Genomic DNA, 26,217 nt, shown 5'->3' with positions numbered 1-26,217 from the left:
CTTGTGGTGAAGCCAGGGTTACATACATTTACCCACCCAATTAAAGGATAGCACCTAAGTGTATCCACGCACAACTGCAAAGGGGGTGTTCCCATGGGCAAGTCAGGTGCGTTCTGGAAAATTGCATGCAGTGTTATAGAATACCGCCGATGCACACCCAACTTGTGCGCTAGGTTTTACACCTGGTTTCAGCTGGTGGAAGTCCTCATTCCTAAAGTTGGGTGCGGAATTCGGCACCCGATTCTATTCTATAAAAAGCACTCATCCTGGAGCGTCCTTTATAGAATAGTGATGGGCAGCATTTTTTTTCAGCACCTACATTTAGGTGCCATTTACTGAATCCGGCCCTTAATGTTTCCTTTTTTTAATGTGTTAACTGGCGAAAGACAAATTATATTTTTGTAGTGTGGGGCATGAAGTCTGCTGGCTTTAGAGTACGTTTTGCCCTTATACCTGATCCCAGTGTCGTAGCCAAGGGTGAGCCTGTTTGGACTCAGGCTCACCCAGTAGCAGCACACCTATGATATGGCTGGCAGGGATTCCCAAGCCCCACTAGTTGAAAACTCCCAACAACGGTCCCTCTTGCATACCTTGTAAATAGCAGATCTTCACCTGCAGCAAGCAGTGACTGATACATACTACTTGCACCAGCCCCCACATCCTTCCCTCTGACATATTCCCACCTATGCAGAAACAGGAAGTTGCATCATTGAGAAGGCTGTGGGGCCAACATGAGTAGTGTGTATTAGTTGCTGCTCGCTGCTGGTGAAAATCTGCTATTTAAAAGGTATGTGGGAAAGGGGAGATGTTTGAGAGACCATATGGCATGCAGGTAAAAGAAGGAGAGACCAAATCACCTGTGGAACGGGGCGGGGTTCTTCTGCCCACCCATCTTGGGCCCAGACCCACCCAAAATTGGGTGTCTGGCTCTGCCCCTGCCTGATCCCTAACATTACTATCCCTCTGCCCACACCATCTCTTTCTCCTTGGACCCTGTGCTATGACATTCTGTCAGCGCCAGGTTCAAAAACCAGGATAGTGTTATCCAAACACCCCTGGGAGCATCCAAAGCGGATCTGTAACTCACCCAAAAAGCGCAGCATTTGAAATAATAGGGCAGTTAATAAATCTCAATAAATAAATAAATAGGGTTTAGGTTATAAAAAATGCACAATTTGTAACTGCTGCAACCCTAGCCAGCACTCCAGGAACCAGACAGGAGCAGAGAAACTAGAATTTTCCCTAGAAATAACACATGGAAGAACTCGGTTTTGGAATTGAAAAATATGTCTTTTATTGCGAGGGTATATTATAAACAGAAAAAATAGAGGCAGGTGCACCACAGAAAAAGACCAGAAATAAAAGGAGCATGTGCGCAAACCAAAAGTAACAACAGAAAGCCAAACAAAGCTCTGTGTATCTATTTTTTAAATTTTATTATACAACAAATATGTGGCCTGACACGTTTCGCCAAAAGGTTCCATAGAGGGGCATAATCGAATGGGGGTGCCCATCTTTAATTACGGCCCCATAAAGCAGCGTACCCAACCGTATTATTGAAACAAGATGGGTGACCATCTTTTGTTTCAATAATACGGTCGGCGCCGGCCAAATCTCAACATTTGGGCCGGCCTTAGAGATGGCCGACATTGGTTTTCACCGATAATGGAAACTAATGGCGGCCATCTCAAAACCGGCCAAATCCAAGCCATTTGGTTGTGGGAGGAGCCAGCATTTGTAGTGCACTGGTCCCTCTCACATGCCAGGACACCAGCCAGGCACCCTAGGGGGCACTGCAGTAGACTTCACAAATTGCTCCCAGATGCATAGCTCCCTTACCTTGTGTGCTGAGCCTCCAAACCCCACTGCCCACAACTGTACAACAGTACCATAGCCCTTAAAGGGTAACGGGGGGCACCTAGATATGGGTACAGTGGGTTTCGGGTGGGTTTAGGAGGGCTCCCATTTACCACCACAAAACAGGTAGGGGGGGATGGGCCTGGGTCCGCCTGCCTGAAGTGCACTGCAGTACCCACTAAAAACTGCTCCAAGGACCTGCATAGTGCTGTCATGGAGCTGGGTATCACATTTGAGGCTGGCATAGAGGCTGGCAAAAAAATGTTTTTTAATTTTTTTTTTTGGGTGGGAGGGGGTTAGTGACTACTGGGGGAGTAAGGGGAGGTCATCCCCGATTCCCTCCGGTGGTCATCTGGTCAGTTCGGGCACCGTTTTGAGGCTTGGTCGTGAACAAAAAGGGACCAAGTAAAGCCGGCCAAATGCTCGTCAGGGCCAGCCTTCTTTTTTCCATTATCGGCCAAGGCAGCCATCTCTTAACCACACCCCCGTCCCGCCTTCAGTACACTGCCGACACGCCCCCTTGAACTTTGGCCAGCTCTGCGACGGAAAGCAGTTGAAGCTGGCCAAAATCGGCTTTCGATTATACCAATTTGACCAGCTTTAGGAGAAAGCCGGTCATCTCCCGATTTGTGTTGGAAGATGGCCGCCCTTCTCCTTCGAAAATAAGCAGGATTGTATCCTATGCAGTTCAATTTAACAGTCAGGCCCAAGGCAGCAGAGGAAGAAGACTCCACCTGATGAGCAGCCATTCTTCTCCCCACCACACATTGACAAAAAGAGCAATCTAAAGTTGTGGCAGCGGGGAATGGTTGTGATTGTGGTTGCTGCATGTGGGGATGGGGGACACTCTGAGGATGTTTGCCATGGAAGGGAAAGGAGAGGAAGCCATGCCAGCTGCTACCGCTGCCTGTGCTACATCCTTCTCCCTGTGCAGAATTCTGTAAAGGAGGGAAAGTCTGCACCGCACAGAATTCCCCCTGGAGTAATATAATGGCTTATGTTTGTGACTTATTTCCTAAAAAAAAAAAAAAAAGTTTTGTATAGTCTGCATTTTCTAATTTCGAGTTAAATGTGGGACTACTGTCCTTATGATGTGGTAAACATTACAACTCACACCAAAGTAAACAAAGAAAGGCTAAAGGGGCTAATTCTAGAAACTGGCAGCGTGGGGAGTGCCAGTTCTATAACAGCATCAGGATGCTCTGATTCCATTATAGAATACTTGTGGAAACCACCATTGGCATACCAAAAAGAAGGCGCTCACTTATGTCTAGTTAATGGCAGTCATAAGTGGGCGCACCTAGATGCGTCAGTCACCATGCACAACTTATAGTATTGTATAATCTGTACATGTTGATAGTTGACAAGCCCATGTCCCATCCATGTTCCTCCCATATGTAAGCCCCCTTCACAATTGCGCACTATGCCACTTACACATGAGCTTACAGAATAGGGCTTTGGGCAGAATCATGCATAAGTGGCACTTACTCTGCAGTTCTGCATGCCAGATGCATGTAACTGCAGGCACATATTATTTATTTATTTATTTATTTATTCATTTGTTACATTTGTATCCCACATTTTCCCACCTGTTTGTAGGCTCAGTGTGGCTTACATAGTTCCGGAGAGGCGTTTGCAGACGCCGGTGAGAACAAATACAAAGTGATGTTGTGGTAAGATAGAGTTCATGTGGCTCAGCCACATTAGGGAATCATCTAACAGAAGAGTTGGGTTTTGTCCATTATATACTTTAGTTTTGTTGTGTTGCAGAATTGCCCTTAAAAACTTGTAGTATATTTATCTGTGCTCTTGTGCGTCAGTATCTAACCAATGCATTCTGGCATTGCTTCCTTCCCCCACCACTGTTGTATCTGTGATGTTTACATCTGAGATGATCCATTTGGCATCGCCCACACATCTATATATCAGCTGCTTCAGTGTGTCTGTACAGTGAATGAGAAATGAGAATAACAAATGGAAAATATTCTGTGACTGTTTCCTTTTTAAATTTGCTTTTGGCACGAATGCTTCAGTTTCCAAAGCATGTGAAGAAAGGAATAATGACCAGTGGGAGCTTTGGTGCAGCTACCTGATCCAGAGGTGGTTGATTTCTTTTTCTGTGTATGTGTTAGGGTGCTTTTGAATAGAGTTTTGCATGTCAGCACATTCAGAATCTTGGAATCTGAAGCCAGTGTCTGGGTTATTGTACAAACTCTTCACATATTCTCTCCTGCCACATGTGAGAAGTATAGTTTGTTTGCATTTTCAATCTCGCATGTTTAGAGGGAGTTCTAGAAAGTGGGCATTAATATTTACAGACTGAATACGCCATAAATGAATAATGGCAGATACAGATGTAAGTGCCAAAATTCCACCTAAGTGCTATTCTGTAAATATGCACATATCTTACATAGCACATATTTGGTAGGTAAACATACAAGTACACATGGCAGGAGCATAGGCGTGACTCACACCTGCAGAACTTATAAAGTTATACATGTTTCACCGGCACCTCTGTGGTTAATGAAAGCGCTCGCATCTAAATTATAGCTTCATATCTAACCTGTTGTAATGGAAAGTGAGCACCTGTTTCCTTTCTAGAAGAGGCCCTAAGTATAGGAGTGCAGTTATAGACTTGTATGTGGTAGGGGTCTGTTCTATAATGGACCTTATGCTAGTATTCTTTAACAGACCCTAGGCACCTAACCCGGTTATCAGTGCACCGACGGATATATTATTCAGTAAGGTGTGTGCGTAAATGAGACCCCTGCCCATGTCCCACCCATGTGAACACATTATGTGGGCCTTTTACAAAGGCGTGCTACCATTTTTAGCACAGGCTAAAAATAAGCATGCGCTAAACGCTAGAGACACCTGTATGAATATGCTACTGTGCCTTTGTAAAGGACCCCCTATGTAATTGACATAGTAACATAGTAGATGACGGCAGAAAAAGACCTGCACGGTCCATCTAGTCTGCCCACGATAAACTCATATGTGTATACCTTACCTTGATTTGTACCTGTCTTTTTCAGGGCACAGACCGTATAAGTATGTGCAGCAGTATTTCCCGCCTCCCAACCACAAGTCCCGCCTCCCATCACCGGCTCCGGCACAGACCCCGTATAAGTCTGCCCTCCCCCATCCTAGCCTCTCAACCACCAACCCCTCTTCCCCCCGCCACCCAATTTCAGCTAAGCTTCTGTGGATCCATTCCTTCTGCACAGGATTCCTTTATGCCTGTCCCACGCATGTTTGAATTCCGTTACCGTTTTCATCTCCACCACCTCCCGCGGGAGGGCATTCCAAGCGTTCACCACCCTCTCCGTGAAGAAATACTTCCTGACATCTTTCCTGAGTCTGCCCCCCTTCAATCTCATTTCATGTCCTCTCGTTCTACCGCCTTCCCATCTCCGGAAAAGATTCGTTTGCGGATTAATACCTTTCAAATATTTGAACGTCTGTATCATATCACCCCTGTTCCTCCTTTCCTCCAGAGTATACATGTTCAGGTCAGCAAGTCTCTCTTCATACGTCTTGGAACGCAACTCCCATACCATCCTTGTAGCTTTTCTTTGCACCGCTTCCATTTTTTTAACATCCTTTGCAAGGTACGGCCTCCAAAACTGAACACAATACTCCAGGTGGGGCCTCACCAACGTCTTATACAGGGGCATTAAAACCTCCTTTTTTCTGCTGGTCACACCTCTCTCTATACAGCCTAGCAATCTTCTAGCTACGGCCACCGCTTTGTCACACTGTTTCGTCGCCTTCAGGTCCTCAGATACTATCACCCCAACATCCCTCTCCCCGTCTGTGTCTATCAGGCTCTCCCCACCTAACACATACGCCTCCCTTGGATTTCTACTCCCTAAGTGCATCACTTTGCATTTCTTCGCATTGAATTTTAATTGCCAAACGTTAGACCATTTTTCCAGCTTCTTCAGATCTTTTTTCATGTTTTCCACTCCCTCCGGGGTGTCCACTCTGTTGCAAATCTTGGTGTCATCCGCAAAAAGGCAAACTTTACCTTGTAACCCTTCGGCAATGTCACTCACAAATATATTGAACAGAATGGGCCCCAGCACCGATCCCTGAGGCACTCCACTACTCAACTTTCCCTCCTCCGAGCGAACTCCATTTACTACCACCCTCTGGCGTCTGCCCGTCAACCAGTTCCTAATCCAGTTCACCACTTCGGGTCCTATCTTCAGCCATTCTAGTTTATTCAAGAGCCTCCTGTGGGGAACCGTGTCAAAAGCCTTGCTGAAATCTAAGTAGATGACGTCCATAGCACGTCCTTGATTTAATTCTCCCGTCACCCAGTCAAAGAATTCAATGAGATTCGTTTGGCACGACTTCCCTTTGGTGAAACCATGTTGTCTCGGATCTTGCAACTTATTGGCTTTCAGGAAATTCACTATCCTTTCCTTCAGCATGGCTTCCATTACTTTTCCAATAACCGAAGTGAGGCTTACCGGCCTGTAGTTTCCAGCTTCTTCCCTATCACCACTTTTGTGAAGAGGGACCACCTCCGCCATTCTCCAATCCCTCGGAACCTCTCCCGTCTCCAAGGATTTATTAAACAAATCTTTAAGAGGACCCGCCAGAACCTCTCTGAGTTCCCTCAGTATTCTGGGGTGGATCCCGTCCGGCCCCATGGCTTTGTCCACCTTTAGCTTTCCAAGTTGTTCATACCCACTCTCTTCCGTGAACGGCGCTCTATCCACTTAGTTTTCAGGTGTACTTTTGCCAGTCCCTCTTGGTCCTTCCCCAGGATTTTCTTCAGTAAAAACAGAACAAAAGTATCTATTTAGCAAATTGGCTTTTTCTTCATCATTTTCTACATAGCGTTTTGCTGTATCTTTTAGTCTCACAATCCCCTTTTTAGCCTTTCTCCTTTCACTAATATACCTGAAGAAGTTTTTGTCTCCCCTCCGTACATTTCTAGCGTATTTGTGAAGTAGTGCTTAGGCAGCATGCTCACATACATTCTAAATTAGGCTTGTTCAGCCTTTTTAAATCGGGGGCCATGGCCACATTTTATATTTTGTAACATTCAGAGAGCCAAAACATTCACCGTTGTATTTTGCCGCATGTTTCGTCAAATAGTGCCAAAATATGACGGAGCATCATCCCCTCCCCAGCTTTCACACAGTCTCGCTCTTGCTCATTTATCCACCCCCCCCCCCCCCCAGCCTTCACCTAGTTTCTGTCACTCATGTAACCTCCCCCCTCCCTCCCCCAGCCTTCACCCAGTTTCTTTTCCCTCACCTGCTGCATAAGAAAACAGCAAGCTTGAGCCACAGAGAGCTGAGTCACAGCAGGGAAGCAGGAATCCTGCTGTAAGCACTACAAGAATTGCCAAGCTTCCAAGGGCCAGAAATGTATCAATAGAAATCAAACAAAATAAAACATGGAAAAGAAAATAAGATGATACCTTTTTTATTGGACATAACTTAATACATTTCTTGATTAGCTTTCGAAGGTTGCCCTTCTTCGTCAGATCGGAAATAAGCAAATGTGTTATTTCCGATCTGACGAAGAAGGGCAACCTTCGAAAGCTAATCAAGAAATGTATTAAGTTATGTCCAATAAAAAAGGTATCATCTTATTTTCTTTTCCATGTTTTATTTTGTTTGATTTCTATTGATAACCTTTAAGAGTGGACTAACACGGCTACCACACCTCTCTACTTAAGGGCCAGAAAAAAAGCACTTGGTGGGCCGGGTTCTGGCCCACAGGCTGTTAGGTTGGACAAGCCTATTCTAAACTTTTACATGCAAAGTGTCTCAGTTGATAGAATTGTCCTATTAGAGGGCTGTTCTCTCAGTGGTGGCATTTTTAGGCACCCTGATGCCATGCAGTGACAGCCTATTCTGTACTGGAATAGAATTAAGTAATAGAATACAAGCGTAACCCAGTACCTAATCGGGGTGTCTAAACGCAGCAAGCGGACAGTATTCAGTAAGTTGCATATATAAGTGGCAGCACCACCCATGCCCCTCCTATGTCTCTGTCTAACCCAGGTAGGTCTATGGCCCTTCCCATGCTTCACCCTTATGAACGCTCCTTTGCATTTATGCGTTATTTATTTTATTTATTTGTAACATTTCATTAGCCTTCAGAATTTTGTTAATTGCACATACATATGTAGTTCACATCATACCATAGAAACCAACTTTTCAAAATTATTGGGGGTCCTAAGCCCAGTGGAAATAACCCTTCCCTAGACACATACAAGGAATTTTCTCAATATTGGGGGTGCTCAAGCACCCACAGAGTCGGCTCCTATGCATCGTACTTTATGCAATGAGCTATCTTGTTGGGCAGACTGGATGGGATCTTACAGGTCTTTATCTGCCGTTATCTACTATGTTCATATACCGCCATTCGGCAGCTGTCATGGCAGTTTACAAAAATCCAGTATATAACAGCTGTAACAAAACATAAAGACACATATGAATCAAAAAACAAAAAAATAAATCAGGGGACAAAAGGTGGGGTGAGGGTTGAATAGCACAGCATATCAATCCATTATATAACCAAAAATCAGGAAACAAAAGGAATAATAAAATCCACTGTTACATCAGAATAAACAGTCTGAGCTGTTTTATGCTGATGGAAAAGCCTGAGTGAAAAACCAGTCTTCAGAGCAGTTGTACATTTCATTTTAGAAGACTTTAAATGAAGTTGTGTAGGAAGAGAAGTTGTGTGGGAAGAGAATTCCAGAGAATGGGGGTAATGCAGCAGAAAGGCGAGCGGAATCAAGTCATAATTTAGAAAAGAAAGGAGCACCCAAAAGATTTGTGTTTGCAGATCATAGTGTATCAGAAGGCAAATAAAGAGCTGAGGAAAGATAAGATGGTTGACCCATGTAAAAAGCTCTATTTTCAATTAACAAAATTTTGAGAAGCAAAATTTGTCATATATATCATAGGCAGACAATATTAGAGTCACATGATCGTATCAAGATACCTTGTAGAGAAGTCTAACAGCAGTGTTCTGTATCAGTTGTAAACGTTTGATAGAATAAAGCAGTAGGCCAATGAAGAGTGAGTTATAATAATCTAAACAATACAATATGAATGCATGAAGAAGCAGCTTTACAGACTTATCTGAAAATGATCTAAGGAGACCTAATCTTCCAGAGTGCCCGGAAAGAATTCTGAACTCTGTTTGAGAACAGGAGTTGAAAAGAAATGGAATGATCCAGAAAAACATATTCAGAGAGAGTATCTGTTAAAGGCACATGTACCCCTACAAAACAGTACTTAGGCCCAGATGCACTAAACCTTAACAACCCTTTAACGACCCTTTAACGAAGAAATTCCTAACTGTTGCATGCATTAAAGTTACCCATGTCAGAGGAGGGGGGGCCCAGGAAGAACAGAGGGACATCGGAGAAGGCAGCACTGATCGCCTGTCAGCTGTTCTTGCCCGTGCAGCGCCTTCACACAGAGGTGAGAGGCGCTGCGCGGGCTGGTAAAGCAGAGGGGGGGTCCGGTAGAGGAGGGGAGCGGCGGCGACAAGCTCAGGGGGGGCGGGGCACGGGAGCGGAGGATGGCGGGAGGCGGAGCTGTGGGAGAAGGAGAAAAACAGAGAGAGGAAGGGAGGGGGACCGGGGCTGCTAAACTTTGGTTTTTTGTTTTTATTTTTTATTTAATACATGCGGAAGCGGGGAGCAGCGGCGACCTCGGGGGGGGGGGGGGGGGCAAGGGCGTCCATACAAGACACTCCTGACGAGTGCCTTTGCACCTTTTATTTTCAGCGTGTTTTTTTTTGTTTTGGGTTTTGATGTTTGTGGCATGCGCAGAGCAGCCAGCATAACACTTGGCTGCTCTGTGCATGCTTTACGGGCAGATTAACGATGGGGATTACACTTCTGTAATGCATTCGACTTTCAAATACCGAACCGAACATGTAGGACTTCTGTTTTTAGTGCATTCTTCGTTTTTTCAACTTCGGTAAGGACTTTTACGTTTTTGATTTTTTAACGTATGGTTGATGCATCTGGGCCTTAGTCGCTTTGCTGCCACTTACATGCAAAAGTGCTGGGATTCTGTACCTTTACCCGTGCATGTGGCACATGAATGCCAGCACCCAGCAGTGACATTCCTAGGGTGGCTGACACCCGGGGCGGATCGCCGATGCGCCCCCCTCCATGGGTGCAGCGCGACCCCCACCCAACCCCCGGCGAAAGGACGCCCCCCCAGGGTGCAGCACGACCCCCACCCCCGGCGAAAGGACACCCCCCCCCCCCGGGTGCATTTTTACCTGCTGGGGGGGGGGGGGGTGCTGCACGCATGTCTGCTTCACTCGTTCCATGCTCCCTCTGCCCCGGAACAGGAAGTAACTTGTTCCGGGGCAGAGGGAGTACGGAACAAGTGGAGCAGACAGGCGCGCGGCACCCCCCCCCCCCCCAGCGGCGTGCACCTAGGGTGGACCGCCCCCACCCCCCACCCCCCCTTGGTACACCACTGGCACCCAGTTACAGACTTGGGGGAAATTCTATATATGGTGCCTTAGAAATCAGTGCCGTAAAACCATGTGGTTAGCATGATTCTATAAACAACGCCTAAAGTTAGGGGTAGTTTATAGAATACGCTCATGTTCCATTCTTGTACCTAAGTTAGACATAGATTGGGTTATTCTATAGTAGTGTGCATAGTTTTATGAAACGCCCACAACCCGCCCATGCTCATAATCATACCCCTTTTGGACTGAACACATGAGAATTTATGTGCACTGCGTTATAGAATATACCTAGAAAGTTGTGCATGTCAATTCTAATTAAAGCTAATTTGTGCTGCTAATTGGTTGTTAAGTACCAATTATGGGTTCTGATTAGCTTGTTAATCAATGAAGTTGTGTGCGCAACTTAAGGTGCCATATATAGAATTTGGGGGTTGCCCTTTTAAGGCCAGATTATATATATGTTGCTCAAAATTGTGCCCACAAATTGGAGCATGCACCCAATGTGCACACGCAGTTTCATTGGTTAACGAACCAATTAGCATGAACAGTTGGCTGGTAACCAATTGATGTTAAATGGCAAAAATCTGGATTTATGTTCACATCTTGCAAAGCGCTGTTCTATAAAAATGCGTGCTTAAATCCTATATTGTACAACTGAAAAGGGGGTGTGGTTACAGGAGGGGCATGGGCATGTCTGGAGTGTTCACTAGAGATACATTCAGTATTATAGAATTTGGGGGATCCGCGCCCAAGTTACACGCCAGGATTTACACGAGCTTTTAGTTGGTGTAAATGCACCTAAAGGTTGGGTGCAAATCCGGAAGGTACACACCATTCTATAATCAGTACTTAACGCAGGGCAGTATTTATAGAATGCTTAGGGCTAGATTCTATATGTGGCACCTACAAAATTGATGCTGAAGAAAACTGGAGTTAGTGCTATTCTATAAATCTCACCTAACATTAGGTAGATTTATAGAATACATGTAGTGGTCATCCCGTGACTAAAATTTAGAAGCAGGCATTTATGCCAACTAAAACCCAGTGTAAATGCTCATTTCTTATTTAGGCGTGGCTCAGGCGTATTCTGTAACAGTATGTGTAAAATTTCAGAACGCCCACGACCCGCCCATCCCTTCCCATGACCATGCCCCCCCCCCTCTTTTGAGAGCCACGTGATCTGATTTACACACATCATTTTATAGAATATGCATAGCGAGTTATGCACGTAAATCCTATTTAGTCCCAATTAGTACCAATAATTGCTTGTTAACATCCAGTTATCAGCACTGATTGGCTTGGTAACCAATTAAATTTTGTGCGTAAATCGGCTATGCATACTGATTTGCATGTGGAATTTTAGTTGCCGTTCATAGAATCTGGGGTTAGTGGCTAAAAGCTAATAGGACTATCTGTAGATTTTTGTGAAGCGCTAGCTTTCATATGGTTAAATGGCTTTCATTTTCATTTGCTTGCGGATTTTTCCAGATGACAAGGGAAGAAAGGGCCAGTGGTATAATTAAAGTTTTGGATATTCAGGTAGTAGGCCAAAGCGCATACTCAGACTGCTGCCTCTGTGGCTTTATTTGGATGGGCAAAGGTGAAGATTGTGGTGTATAATGACTAGAAAAGAGGATTGGCCATACTAGAACAGAAGGGATGGCACTGTCATTCCTGTCATGGGAAAACTGTACGCAACATGTTCATTAACAAGCCAGCATGCAAGAATACAGTAAATGAGGGGGAAAGTATGTTGGGTGATGCCAAGAGTGTAACAGGAGGTAAACACAGTCTATTAGGAAAATTTCAGTATGACTTAGAAAAAGGTGAGATGCTTAGGTGGAGGTTATTTGATCTGATAATGGCTAAATGGTTTGGAGGCATAATGGGCCTCAGCTAGGGCTACATTATGCTTAGGTTATACTGATAAATGAATGCCTTAGAAGGCATCCAGCATTCAGCCAACAGCAGGTGGGCAAAGCAAAAGGCCAGAGAATGCAGTAAGGAGGCCACCTGGCCTTACACTGTGGGCCTTTGTTTGTATTATGTCTATGTACAGTGCTTCCTATTGTTGGTATAATATGAACTGTCACTGGCGCAGATGTAATACCTGATGGATCCTGCATGGTCTGATAAAGGTGTAGCCTGGGCTGCCTTCCTTACCAGCACATGCAGCAGCATGGGTAGCTTTTGAAGGGGCACAAAAGCAACCTTCGGGGTTGTTTCCCTATATGAGTAAAGCAAGCAGGACATGGGCTCCCTCTAGTGGTCCATTGCAGTAATTATTGCTATGTCCCATCACTGTAAAATAATTCTTAACAAGGAACAGTACAGTTTGTTGTATACAATAATGCATTACTTTGGCATGCAGATAAACATAGATATCACTAAGTCCTTTCTTCCACACAGGTGTGATGTGATGTTTCAAGGTCTGGTGTTTTTGGATAGAGGGGCTCAGTGCTTTTCAGTTACAGGTTGTATTATACTTTAAGGGTGAAAACATGTATATAAGAATAGGACATTGAATAGAATCAGTCCAGAGACAAGCTATCAAATAGTATAGCATGAGAGGTTTATGTGGAGAAATGGGGGGGAAGGGAGGATATGAACAAGAGATGAGGCTTCAATAGACTAGACTCAGGAGGAACCTTAACAAATTTTTCTTCCTAGAAAATGTGGCCAATGGTTGGAGACAAACACAGAATTTAAGAAAACCTAGGGGAAGCAGAGGAGAATTCTTGGGTGAAGAATAGTGAAGGGAAATCCAGAGATGAACTGGGGTTTGTGGCACTGAACTGCAAGAAACCCCAGGCAGCTTGGATGGACCTTCCAGTCCTTTATGAACCATAAATCTCTTCTGTGGCTTGTTAGGGAAGTTGGTATCAAAAAGTTCTTGCAAAGTTTTGTTTGTGATTTAGCGGAGGACTTTTATAACAGGAGGCCCATGTCAGAGTTCAAAAGGGGTGTCTATTTTATAAAGACAACATAGAAGCTTATGTGCCCTTATAAAACAGACATCCATAATCAGCCCCCAAATCAATATGCTTAAAGTTACACATGCTCCAGATATGGTATAAATGTGGACAGGAAGTTTACACAGACCACTCCTTCTCCCTTGCCCTCCCCACCCTCCCTTGCCATCTAGAGGTGCTTAGTTTCCCCACATCTAAATGGTCTACAGGCCAACCATATTTTGACTTTGGTGCTAAAACTGGCCTGAAATTCATGTTCGGCCTTGTTTTGGTTTCAACTGAAAATACTGGTGCATTTTTGGCTAAAACCGAAATTGTGCTGCATAGTACCCACTCTCTCCCCCTCCTCCCAACCAGAAAAAGCCCCCTCCCAGACCCACCCACTTGCAGCAATCCCCCTCCTAGGCCTGCCATGTTGTTGGTGGCTAGTGGGGGCAGGAGCGATCCCCACTTGCTCCTGCCCCCACTGGCTCCTGCATCAAAATGGCTTTCAGGGCCTCTAGTGGCAGTTTTGAGACTGGTTTTGAAATGGCATTTCAAAATCCAGGCCTCTTCAAACATTTAAATGCTGCCATTTAAAAATGAGGATGCTTCTAAAATGAGGGCCATAGTGAATTGTTCTCTGTTTACAGAATAGTTCTAAGACTAACATATACCAGCTAATGTGTGCAAGGATCCTTTTAGGCCTTCACTAGTTCAGTATGCCCCTGGTTCTAGGTCCACATCAGTTTAGTGTAGTAAGTAGGCATGCACCATTCTGATAACATATTCCCTGCATGGATAACTGTAATGGTTCCTTCCTGGCCCCATATAAGCTGGAAAGGAGATCCTCAGGGAGTGCTATGGATTGTTTGTAGTGGTTGCTTAAGGTTCAGCCCATGGGTTCTGGTAGTTTGTGTCTAGTGTGAAGTTCCCTTAAGTTTTACTTAGGACTAGATCCAGTAAATGGCGCTAAGAAAATAGTGCCGAAAAAAATCCACACTGCTCTGAGTTGTGTGTTCTTTATAGAATTACGCTTAGAGCTGATTTTCATACCAGACTTTGGGCACAGGGATTTACACCAGTTGAAACCTTGTGTAAATCCTGGCATGTAAGTTAGGTTAGGTGTGGATCCCTGGTATTCAGTAATACTGCGTGCATATTTAGTGAACGTTCATGACCTGCCCACGCCCCTCCCATGACCATCCTTTTGGTGTAGCTCTAGCAGTTGATGATGTCTGGAAGCTAATGTGTATGCTACATCTTTATGTTTAAATATATACTGTTCAGTTTTATGAATGTGTTTTTATGTATATCTGGTGGATGTTTTTATGTAACCCACTTTGAATGAGTAGTACTATTTGTAAAGCGGTATATAAAATTTTAAAAGACAAAGACATCCTATATAATAATTTGCACCTCCAATGTTCCATGGCTGCCTGGGTTCATAACATCTCATGACGTCAGCCAGCCTCCAGCGTTCCATTCCCCCTCACCGCCCCGCCCTCGCATCAAAACGTAATGATGTCAGAGGGCGGAACAGTGAAAGGGAAGGGAACGCTGGAGGCGAGCTGATGTCAGGATGTTACCAATGGAAGGGAAGCCAGTCAGGCCAGCCAGAAAACGATGAGGTACAAAGGAAGAGAGAATCGCGGCACAGCGAGGGGAGGGCAGGGCAGAGCAGAGCAGAATCGATGGACATGGATAGGATGGGATGGGAGGAGAGGACAGGACAGAAGAAAATCGTGGGACACGGATGGGAAGGCAGGGAAGAGGAGAATCGCTGGACATGGAGGGAAGGGGAGAGGAGGGCAGGGGAGAGACAAAAAATCGCTTACAAGAGAGCCTTTCTGGGGCCCGTTTCATTGTTGAGGAAACGGGCTGGGTTCCTCTAGTATCTACATATTTTCTAAAATATGTATATTGCAGCTGTGCCCCAGTTCCACCCAAACCACACCCCTGGGAACACTTACATATGGTCTGCATCAAAGGAGGCAGGCTCCTTCAGTACAACTTTTTTTTACATATGGGTATGGCCTCACAGTATTCAACAGGATGCCCCCAAAAATCAGCCATCCAAACAAAACTGGAAATTTCATCAGTAAGCTCTATCTTTATTAAGATAACTCTATCTATGGGGCTGATTAACTTAAATGTGGTAAAATCTTGGCTTAATGTGGGACTTTCCTGAACAATAAGTTCAGATTGAATGCAACATTTTTCAAGGATGTTTCTTTTGTACCATTTGCAGGTCCTGTGCTAATGTTCCCATTAGCAAGCAATACCTGCAAGGAATTAAAGCCGGAGCACTAAGTACTCCCGCTAAGTACTCCCGCTAAGTACTCCCGCATTAACTCTGCGTTATCCAATTAGCATTAGCTAGCTGAATAACACAGGAATGCCCACTCTGTACTCATGAATGCCCCCTTCAAAAAATATTTCTAAAAAATTTGTAACATGCAGGTTAACGCATACAAACAGGCAAAATACCACAAATGCTTTAATGTGTTTCTGTGGTAGCTTATTAGCATGTGTTACCTTTCACACACACGGGATGACACCAGCTGCACATACTACCACTCCTACCCCAACTAAGATAATATTCAAGCACCTTTCTGACCTCATGTGCAACTTTATTTAAATTAGTCCCATTATTTTCTTACTCCTATTACTCTATCTTATCTATCTATATGTTCCATCTTTGTTTACACCCTGTGTTATTAAAATATTTTGTTGTGTATTGTGTTGACATTGTAATATAGCATACTATGCCATACTTGGTATTGTTGTTTGAATATTTTTAATGCTGTAATTATCTATAGGTTATGTTTGAGTTGTTCTTACTGTATACTGCCTTGAGTGAATTCCTTCAAAAAGGCAGTAAATAAATTCTAATAATAAATACAATTAATAAATAAATCTACATCAAGGATTTAACGCCCTTTAGTATAGCGGCCCTTATATGTATTTAATTAGGAAAGTGGGCTTTAAGACAGAAGGCTCCTGCCATTGTTTAAGCTGTCATGATCAGTCACCTCTGCATTCTGTTTTAATAGGTAGCTTATTCAAGTCCAGATAAATGCTCCTTTTACAAAGCTGCGCTACCGATTAGCGGCATGCTAAATGCAAAGAAGCCCATTCTATTCCCATGGTAGCGCAGCTTTGTAAAAGGAGCCCAAAATCTTTAATATTTTCATCATTTCGTCATTGCGCTTTTGGCAGACGTCACTCATTAAAGGGTCCTTTTACAAAGCTACGGCAAAATGGGGCCTGAGCTGGCGTCAGCACATGTATTTGATGCGCGCTGAGGGCCCCTTTTACCACAGAAGGTAAAAGGCAAGTCTTTCTTTTTTTAAAGAAATAGCCATGTGGCAAGTGAAGCATTTGATGTGCATCCATTTTGGTGGGGGAGCCCTTACTATTGAGGTGGTGGTAAGGGCTCCCGCCAGTGGTGTAGCCAGTCTTGACAGTTTGGGGGGGCCAGACTTAACATGAGGGGGGCACTAGGCATATAGGAGTGCTTGGTATACTCCTAAATAACACCTTAGTGTGCACTTGTTGACAGATTTCTAAGTAAATAGTCTATCCTGTATCAAACATAAACCCCATACTTACGGAAACTTTGGGCTCCTTTTACAAAACCACGGTAGTGATTACCAGCATGGCAAATGCGAGAAAGCCCATTCAATTCCTATGTGTTTTGATCACATTTGCCATGTAGGAATCGCTACTGCAGCTTCGTAAAAGGAGCCTTTTGGAAATACTGACATTTTAAAATAAATGTGCATTATCCTGTAGCTTAAAACTTTGCCATTACAGTAATGGTCAACATCTCAAAAAGCATCACAATATCCTGCAAAATAATTACCACAATGGTACATATCCTTCAACTGCTTTATGACAAATATAAACACCTCAATAACAATAAACTGTACAGTTTAAATATGTAGCCTAAAATCTAATATAAAAAATACTAATCCCTAACACTGAGCACTGGACTATCAAGCTGTTAATTTAAACATATATTTGACATCCACAAAACCCCCCCATAGCCCCCCCTCTAAGAATGGATGCAGAGCAGAAAAAGGACATTTCCCCAGGAACTTGCCATACCAAAAAAAAGTTGATTTTGGTGTATCTCAGTAAAAACATAAATCCTTTCCAGTCTGAAGCATACTATGAAGTACCTGTAATACGTAGCCTACAAAAATCACTCAGGACCTTTACAAGATCTCCAGTCCATCTCCTACTTTTTCTCTCCCTTCCTGTCTTCTTCACTTCTTCTCCTATATCCATCTCTAACTTTGATCTTTTCCCTTCAGCTTTCCTTCATTTATTTTTCTCTCTTTCAATCTGCTCAGACTTCATTTGTAGTATTCAATCTCCTTTTTTTCAACCACATCTACCTACAGCTTTTCATGTCCCTCACTCCAATCATCCCATTCTTCATCCTGTTATTCCTATTTTTTTTTTGCTAACTCTCCCCTCTTTCAGCACCCTCTCTATTTCCTCCCTTCTATACAGCACCCTCTCTCTCTATTTTCACTCCTCTGACCAGTATATTCTCTTTCTCTCACCCTCTTCTGTCCATCATATCCTCCTTCCCTTACTTCAATCCAGCTTCTCCCCCTGTCACCATACTCCCTCTCATATCCATCATCCCTCCATGTCCCCTTCCCTTCCATGTCAGCTTCTCCATTATATCATTATTCCTCCCATGTCCAGCATATCCCCTCTTTGTCCCCATCCAATGTCTAGCACCCTCCATCATTTTCTTACCTCCCCATTTCCAGCATCTCCCCTGTCTTCTTACTCACCCCATGTCCAGCATCTTCCAATATCCCTTTTTCCTCCCAGCATTGTCCCTGTATGTCCTTATCCCCTCTCTGTACAGCATTGTCCCTTTGTGTCCCTGTCTCTGTGCTTCCTCAATGACCAACATCTCACTTCTCTGTCTCCCTGACACTCTCCTTTCTCTTCCCTTCCTCCTACATCCCCTACTGGGCCAATATGTCTGGCTCTCAATTCCTACCATCCATTCACTGTCCAGTGTATCTCCCCCTTTCCCCAAGTCCAGTCTCCCTTCTTCTCTCCTACCAGCTAATCCACATCTAACAATCCCTTCCCCCCTCACCACAATCCAGCACCTCTTTCTCTTTGTCCATCACCCCCCCCCCCCCCCCCAAATATCCAGCATAGCAGGACCTACACCTCTCTCCCTCCATCCCGTAGATCCTCCTCCTGCCCTCCATTCACCCAAATGGTTCCATCACCTCTCTCCTCCCAAAGGTCCAGCAGAACAGTACCTCCATCTTTCTCCTTTTCTCACCCTCCTTCCCCAGTTCCAGCGTCTTTTCCTGTTCCTTCCTCCTCACAGTCCGATTAGCTCTCGCACTTCCGTTGATCGCTGCTGGTAGTGGCACTGCAGCAATAACAGCAGTGTGCCTCGGAGCCTCAAACTTCCCTGCTACATGTCCTGCCTCCTCTGGTACAACTTCCTGTTCCGCATAGGCGGGACTTGTGGCAGGGAAGGCCAAGGCTCAGAGGCAGACTGTTGTAATCGCTGCAGTGCCGCTACCAACAGCGATCAAGGGAGTGGGAGAGGTTAGATGTGAGATGTCAGCGGGGAGGGGGAAAGGGAAAATGCTAGAAGGAAGCAGCCTCAGGTCTCAGCGCCAGCCCATTACCAAGAGTGTAGCGCCACACAGACTCTCGGCGGTGGCTGTCCGACTGAGGGAAGGCAGGAGGGAGGAGCTGGGTACAAGCTTAGAGTATGCAGACACCGTCAGGGGATGGGTAACGCACAACCCAGCCAGGGATCCGGTCCGGAGGCAGGCAGGGCACCTGACTGGGGGGCCTTAGTCAAGATTGAGGGGGCCTGGGCCCCCAAGGCCCCCCATAGCTACTCCCCTGCTCCCGCACTAACCTGGCGGAAACCAGGAAGCGCACGGCACTGCCTGATTCCCACCGGGTACACACTGGCGCTACATAAATAGAAATATTTTTGTACTGACGGAAATGGCACTTGCTGGGGGTGGAAACTACTGCAGGGCTGCTTCAGCAGTAGCCTGTGGTACTTCCATTTTAGCGAGTGGTAGGCCCGTGTTGTAAAAGACCCCTTTAGTATCTTCAAGTTTCACAAATTATTACTTATCCTTTCCCAGGCTCAGAATCCAAGTTCTGACATATCACATTTTGAACTGGTATGTACGTCAGATTCCTACAACTTCACATCCCACCAGTCCACTTCATTTTCTTTTTTTAGGTATAGATAATGTGAATACAGGCAAACTGTTTCTGATTTCACATAATGAATGTTACATTTCATTTACTATAGTGTTAATAGTTTTTATTTTCAACTCCACTCCCGTATTTGAACTGACCTGTTCAGATACTTAGGTTGCACCAGCTTACAGGTCTTTAGCATGGAACATATTTATAATAACTGTGCACTAAACTTATAAAATTTAAAAATAGAATGCCTTAGTCTTGCATTAAAACTATGTTTTAACTGAGCTCTACATAGTGAATTTAACATAAGTTAAACATTGTATAACAATAAGCAATGTGTAGAATTCTTTTTTTTTTTTTTTTTACAAGATTGTAAAAAAACAGAAAAAATGAAGTTCTTCCAATTGCTTCAAAATTTCTGGAAATTTTACATGTAACAATGCACAACAAAGGAAAGGTGATGATCCGCAACTAAGCGTGTAGTAAACCAATAAACAGACCAGCAATTCTGTAGTGCTGTATCATTTATGGCCATGTTTCACCCACAGGCTGCATCAGTGGTGGAATCTAGGTACATAAACACACAAATTAAAATCGTACGAAGTACATATCTAATATATTGTATGTTTTTAAAATGTATTATTTATGTACTTCGCATGATTTTAATTTGTGTGTTTATGTACCCAGTTTCCACCCCTGATGCAGCTTGTGGTCGAAACGTGGCCACATCGGGTGATTGTTTTAATAAATGATATGGCACTACAGAATTCCTGGTCTGGAAATTTTATGAGCAGATATTTTAAATGATTTAAAGGGCCAGGAGAGGCTTCTGCCTGTTTAAATTGCCTGTCCAGGGCTAACCAGGCATATTCATCAGAACTTAACCAGATAGTGCCACTGAAAATGTCTGGTAGCGCCCAAACCAAAACCAGCTATTTTGGGGGCGTTCCAGGGGCAGAGTCAGCACTTGGCCAGTTAAATGTTGATATTCAACTCTTAACTGGCCAAGGTAGCTGCATAAATAGGATCACATAAAAGTCAGTCCTATCTTTATGCACTTCAATATAGCCAGTTACATGGTGAATATCACACTTAATTGGCTATCCTTTTGCTACCCGTGTATACCTGGAAATTCAATTCCAGAGCATGGACATGGCCTAGCATTGAATTTCTGGGGATAATGCTGGCAGCAGTCAGCAGACACTGACTGCCGCCTGCTGAATATCAGGGCCTACAATTCTAGTTAAGCCCTGCCGTGCTATGGAAAAGGGGAGGAAAAGGCGTTTGTATTCTGTTTCAGTTAGCAAACTCTGACGCTCTCATACCTCAGATTTTGCAATGTGCTTTGTGTTCTGGCTGTCCTGCAGGAACGTGGCTGAAGAGTAGCTTAGGTCTGGTACAGCAGGAGGGGAATCAGCTTACCTGGACGTACATCGCACCTCAGCTGGGCTACTGGGTTGCTGCCATGTCTCCATCTAACCCAGGTAGGTCTTTGGCTTTGGTTTTGTTTCTCCAGCTGTTGACAGCATTCAGCATGCCCTGGAAACAGTACCACTAGCTATGTGGCTCAGTCTCTCATCTTGTAGTCTTAACATTTGCACTGTATTATGTTCATTGCTGAAGCTTCCTTTTTGTTCTGTAATTCCTTTCTCACATTCTTGTACATTTTGGGAGAAAAGAGTGTATAGCTTTTACCAGGGCCGGTGTTAGACATGCTAGAGCCTAGGGCAGAAATTTGGGAGGGGCCCCAAAGCCCACTAGCAGGCTGTCAGACTGTGCCTTCTCAAGCTTAGGTAGATTGTGGGGCTTCTTATAGTATGGGGGCCTAAGATAATTGCCCTGTTTGTCTCCCCCTCCCCCAAACCAGCTTTTGCTGTGACTATAATCACACAACTCAAGCTCAACAAAATATAAAAGTACTGCCCCACTTCAAGCAGGGCCAGGAGGGATAAAAGAAGGCACTCACTGGAATTCTGGAGTGAAAATAGCACAATCTTGGATTATAGATTTTCTAATATAACCATAATATGTTTCAGTCAGCAACTGTATTTAAGCATTTCCTATCTACCAGGAAAAAGATAAGCTTAATAGAAGGATTGGTCTGAGGAGTAGAGGTGCACAGGGATGGGGACAATGGGGAAATCCACAGGAATGGTGTGGGGACGGTAGCAATATGATAGGGATAGGGTGGGGATGGAAAAGAATTGACTGGGGATAGGGCAGGGATGTCTCTGTGCACACCTCTGGAACTCCTGCCACCAGCACATTATTACAATGATGGACTGTGGGAGCATTATAGACTTTGATATTTAAGAAAACAACGTTAATAACAATGTGGTTTTCTTGCATATTTAACAGAACAATGCCTATTGGTTTGTGTGAGATTTTAACAAGTCAGGACATATTGTATGTTTTGTTTGAATTTACAAGATATTTTAAATGTGGGTTGGGTACAGGGGTGGGAAAGAAACTCTACCATTTTGCCTGGCACCAACATCAGACTCACCAGTATATAATTTCCTGGATCCCCTCTGGAACCTTTTTTAAATATTGGCGTTACATGGGCTACCCTCCAGTCTTCCGGTACCACACTCGATTTTAAAGATAAATTACATATTACTAACGATAGTTCTGCCAGTTCATTTTTCAATTCTATCAGTACTCTGGGATGAATATCATCCGGTCCAGGAGATTTGCTACTCTTCAATTTGTCAAATTGCCCCATTACATCTTCTAGGTGTATAGAGATTTCATTCAGTTTTGCCGACTCGTCAGCATTGAATACCATTTCTGGCATCAGTATCTCTCCCAAATCTTCCTCGGGGAAGATTGAAGCAAAAAATTCATTTACTCTCTCTGCTACGGCTTTGTCTTCCCTGATTGCCCCTTTTATCCTCGGTCATCTAGCGGTCCAACCGATTCTTTTGCCGGCTTCTTGCTTTTAATATACCTTTAAAAAATGTTTACTATGTGTTTTTGCCTCCAACGCAATCTTTTTTTCAAAGTCCCTCTTCGCCTTCCTTATCAGCACTTTGCATTTGACTTGACATTTTCTTATGCTGTTTCTTATTATTTTTAGTCGGTTCCATTTTCTGAAGGATTTTCTTTTAGCTTTAATAGCTTCCTTCACCTCACTTTTTAACCATGCCGGCTGTTATTTGGTCTTCCTCCCTCCTTTTTTAATACACTGAATATATTTGGCCTGGGCTTCCAGGATGGTATTTTTGAACAGCATCCACGCCTGATGCAAATTTTTGACCCTCGCAGCCGCTCCTCTAAGGCTTTTTTCACCGCTGTTCTCATTTTATCAGTCTCCTTTTTGAAAGTTAAATGCTAACGTATTGGATTTCCTGGTTATACTTACGCCAAAGCTAATATCAAATCTCATATCATATTATGATCACTGTTATCAAGCGGCCCCATCACCATTACCTCCCGCACCAGATCATATGCTCCACTTAGGACTAGGTCTAGAATTTTTCCTCCTCTTGTCGGCTCCTATACCAGCTGCTTTATAAAGCAGTCTTTGATTTCGTCAAGGAATTTTACCTCCCTAGCATGCCCCGATGTCTCATTAATAATGTTGATTATTCTTTACTTCTTAGCCTCAGTGTCACCAGTTCAGCTGGCATGATCCTAGGCTTTCTTCAAAGTATGCAGGAACCTTGCTGCCCCCATCGATCAGAAGTCCCCTGCAGCATGAGCCATAAGGAAGTCGCTTGCTAGGAGCTTTTTACATACAGTTCAATTTCTTCCTATTTCTGATTGCAGTCAATGCTATTCAGTCCTCTTAACCTTCTTAGCTAGTCAATTTAAACATTGATTTCAGTCTATAAATAGACAATGGTCATGGAATCAATTGAAAATTTGCAGACCAGCCTGGTGATTCACTAAAAGTGCTATACCATGCAGCACGTCCCCAGTTCTATTTAGGTTTTTTGATCCCTAAATCAGCCTGAAATAAGGGATGTATAGAAGTGTATAAAATAATGAGTGGAATGGATCGGGTGGATGTGAAGCGACTGTTCACGCTATCCAAAAATACTAGGACTAGAGGGCATGAGTTGAAGCTACAGTGTGGTAAATTTAAAACGAATCGGAGAAAATTTTTCTTCACCCAACGTGTAATTAGACTCTGGAATTCGTTGCCGGAGAACGTGGTACGGGCGGTTAGCTTGACGGAGTTTAAAAAGGGGTTAGATAGATTCCTAAAGGACAAGTCCATAGACCGCTATTAAATGGACTTGGAAAAATTCCGCATTTTTAGGTATAACTTGTCTGGAATGTTTTTACGTTTGGGGAGCGTGCCAGGTGCCCTTGACCTGGATTGGCCACTGTCGGTGACAGGATGCTGGGCTAGATGGACCTTTGGTCTTTCCCAGTATGGCACTACTTATGTACTTATGATGCAGTGTTCACAGCCTGCAACACTGCTCAAGAGTCATGGTCATTGCTCAAGAGTGACACCTGGAGGCCAGATTCAAGGTCCATGATTGCAAGGTTCCAGAAAGCACTCTGGTGCATGGCTCCTGGCTAAGTATTGTCACTGCAGTGACCAGATTAGGCACAGCGAGGAATAGAAAATATAGGGGGAGGGGGAAATTCACAGATATTTGTGGATGAAGTCTCCTGGTATATTCCAGCTGTGCTGGAAATACCAAAGAATAATTGCTGGTGTGAGCTGCCAAAAAAGGTTTCCCCTTTCCTGACTTTATATTTACTGACACCTTATAGATTGGTCCTCGAAAGCTCATGCCTCAATAAATTGGTCAGTCTGTAAGATGTCACTTGCCTCATTTTTGTTTCAACTAAGCCAGCTACCCCCTTTTAAAGTTTATTATTAGTGAAAGAATCCTTAATGGCAAACATCCAAACATAGCTTAACCACTCCTGTTCCAGAACAAGAAAACCAGCTTAACTATTTTCCTAAAACCACTTCCGAGATTTACAATTGGGATTCTCCAAAGGTTGCAGTGATGTTTGGCACATAGAGGATAATTTTATAAACCATATAAAATTAGATCAAACAAAAGTATGAGTGCTGCAAGCCAGTGCATGCTCATACAGTAGTATTGTTCAGAGCAAAGCATGGGCAGATTTACAATTTAAAAGCATAAAGCATGTGCTAACCCAGTGGTTCCTAAACCTGCAGCCCGATGATCAGATGTAAGTGCGGGCACTGGAGGCCACTAGCACCGGACTAGCGCTCGCATTTATCTTTGCACCCATGATCATCAGGCAAACAGCGCCGCGAATAGTGCAGAGCTCATTTCAATTAGATTGAAATGAGCTCTGCTTGTATTCCGTACCTATGATCAGAAAACAGCACTCTGATCGTAGAGGCAGAATAGCACCTTAACCCTATTCGAGCTGGTGTTAGGATTAAGGCTCTGCTCCAGCCCCCCCTCCCCCCATCAGTTAGGCACCCCAGGCTGTCACTGTCAGCCTGGGCTGCCACTGTGTCCTGGGGGTCATTGGACCCCCACCATCATTCAGCCCTAGTGGCCTCCCAAGTCCCCGACCCCCAGACAATGACATGGGGGCTGGAGGTCCAGCAGACCTCCAATCCCCCCTAACCCCTCCCAACACAAGAGCCCCAGGGGGGCTGGAGATCCGGTGGATCTCCAGCCAGCCTACCCCCCCCCCCCCCAACACACAACCTAAAAAAAACATCTCTGGGGGCCCAAGTGAGCTGCCAACCTAATCCCCACCTGCCCTAGTGGTCTAGTGGCCAACCCGCTCCTGTACCCCCGTATTCACACTCAGGCACAATCCTCCCGCACAGTACCCCTATGATCACAGCTAATAGAATGCTTAAATTTGCACGATATTAGCTCTGATCATAGTGGCGTTAATGCCCTGAGCTGTTCTTGCGCTAACTTTGAGTGCTGTTTGGAACAACGTGGGGCTTCTGATCATCTGGGCCCTGGTACTGGAGGCAACCTAGCCAGTCAGGTTTTCAAGATATCCACAATAAATATTCATGAGAGAGATTTGCATGCTGCAAATTTCTCTGATGAATATCGTGCAAATTTAAGCATTCTATTAGCTCTGATCATAGGGGTACTGAGCGGGAGGATTGTGCCTGAGTGTGAATAAGGGGTTACAGGAGCGGGTTGGCCACTAGACCACTAGGGCAGGTGGGGATTAGGTTGGCAGCTCACTTGGGCCCCCAGAGATGTTTTTTTTTAGGTTGTGTGTTGGGGGGGGGGTGGGTAGGCTGGCTGGAGATCCACCGGATCTCCAGCCCCCCTGGGGCTCTTGTGTTGGGAGGGGTTAGGGGGGATTGGAGGTCTGCTGGACCTCCAGCCCCCATGTCATTGTCTGGGGGTCGGGGACTTGGGAGGCCACTAGGACTGAATGATGGTGGAGGTCCAATGACCAAGCACCAGGACCAGGTTTGAGAACTACTATGCTAATCTAACATCTACTCCTATGTTCGGGCAGGCATAATGTTGATGCCTTCAATCTAAACGCTATTTCTACAGGATTTATGCTAGTATTTTATAAAGACACATAGGTGCCATGCAGCTCTAGCACCTGCCTTTCTAAAAGAAGTTGGGGGAAGGGAAGGGATAGGAAGGGGTAGCTGAACATGGTGAATGCATTTTATCCCTGATGAGTGAGTAGTGGAGGAATTTTAGAATGACTGCTAATGAAATTGTGTGTTAAAAGACATTTATGCCCACTATGCTCTTGG

General features: G+C 44.4%; 1 protein-coding gene across 2 annotated transcripts in view; it reads left to right on the top strand.

Annotated features, from left to right (window-relative positions):
• Window positions 1-26,217, top strand: part of FAM171A1 (family with sequence similarity 171 member A1) — a 335,845-nt gene that overhangs the window by 288,620 nt on the left and 21,008 nt on the right. For both annotated transcript variants that reach the window (XM_030199961.1, XM_030199965.1), the window contains exon 6: window positions 20,885-21,001. In XM_030199961.1, the coding sequence (XP_030055821.1) occupies window positions 20,885-21,001 (117 nt within the window). The remainder of the gene's footprint in view (window positions 1-20,884; window positions 21,002-26,217) is intronic.

Source organism: Microcaecilia unicolor, chromosome 1, assembly GCF_901765095.1.
Source record: "Microcaecilia unicolor chromosome 1, aMicUni1.1, whole genome shotgun sequence".
Taxonomy (NCBI): Eukaryota; Metazoa; Chordata; class Amphibia; order Gymnophiona; family Siphonopidae; genus Microcaecilia; species Microcaecilia unicolor.
This window is presented reverse-complemented; position numbering and strand designations above follow the sequence as displayed.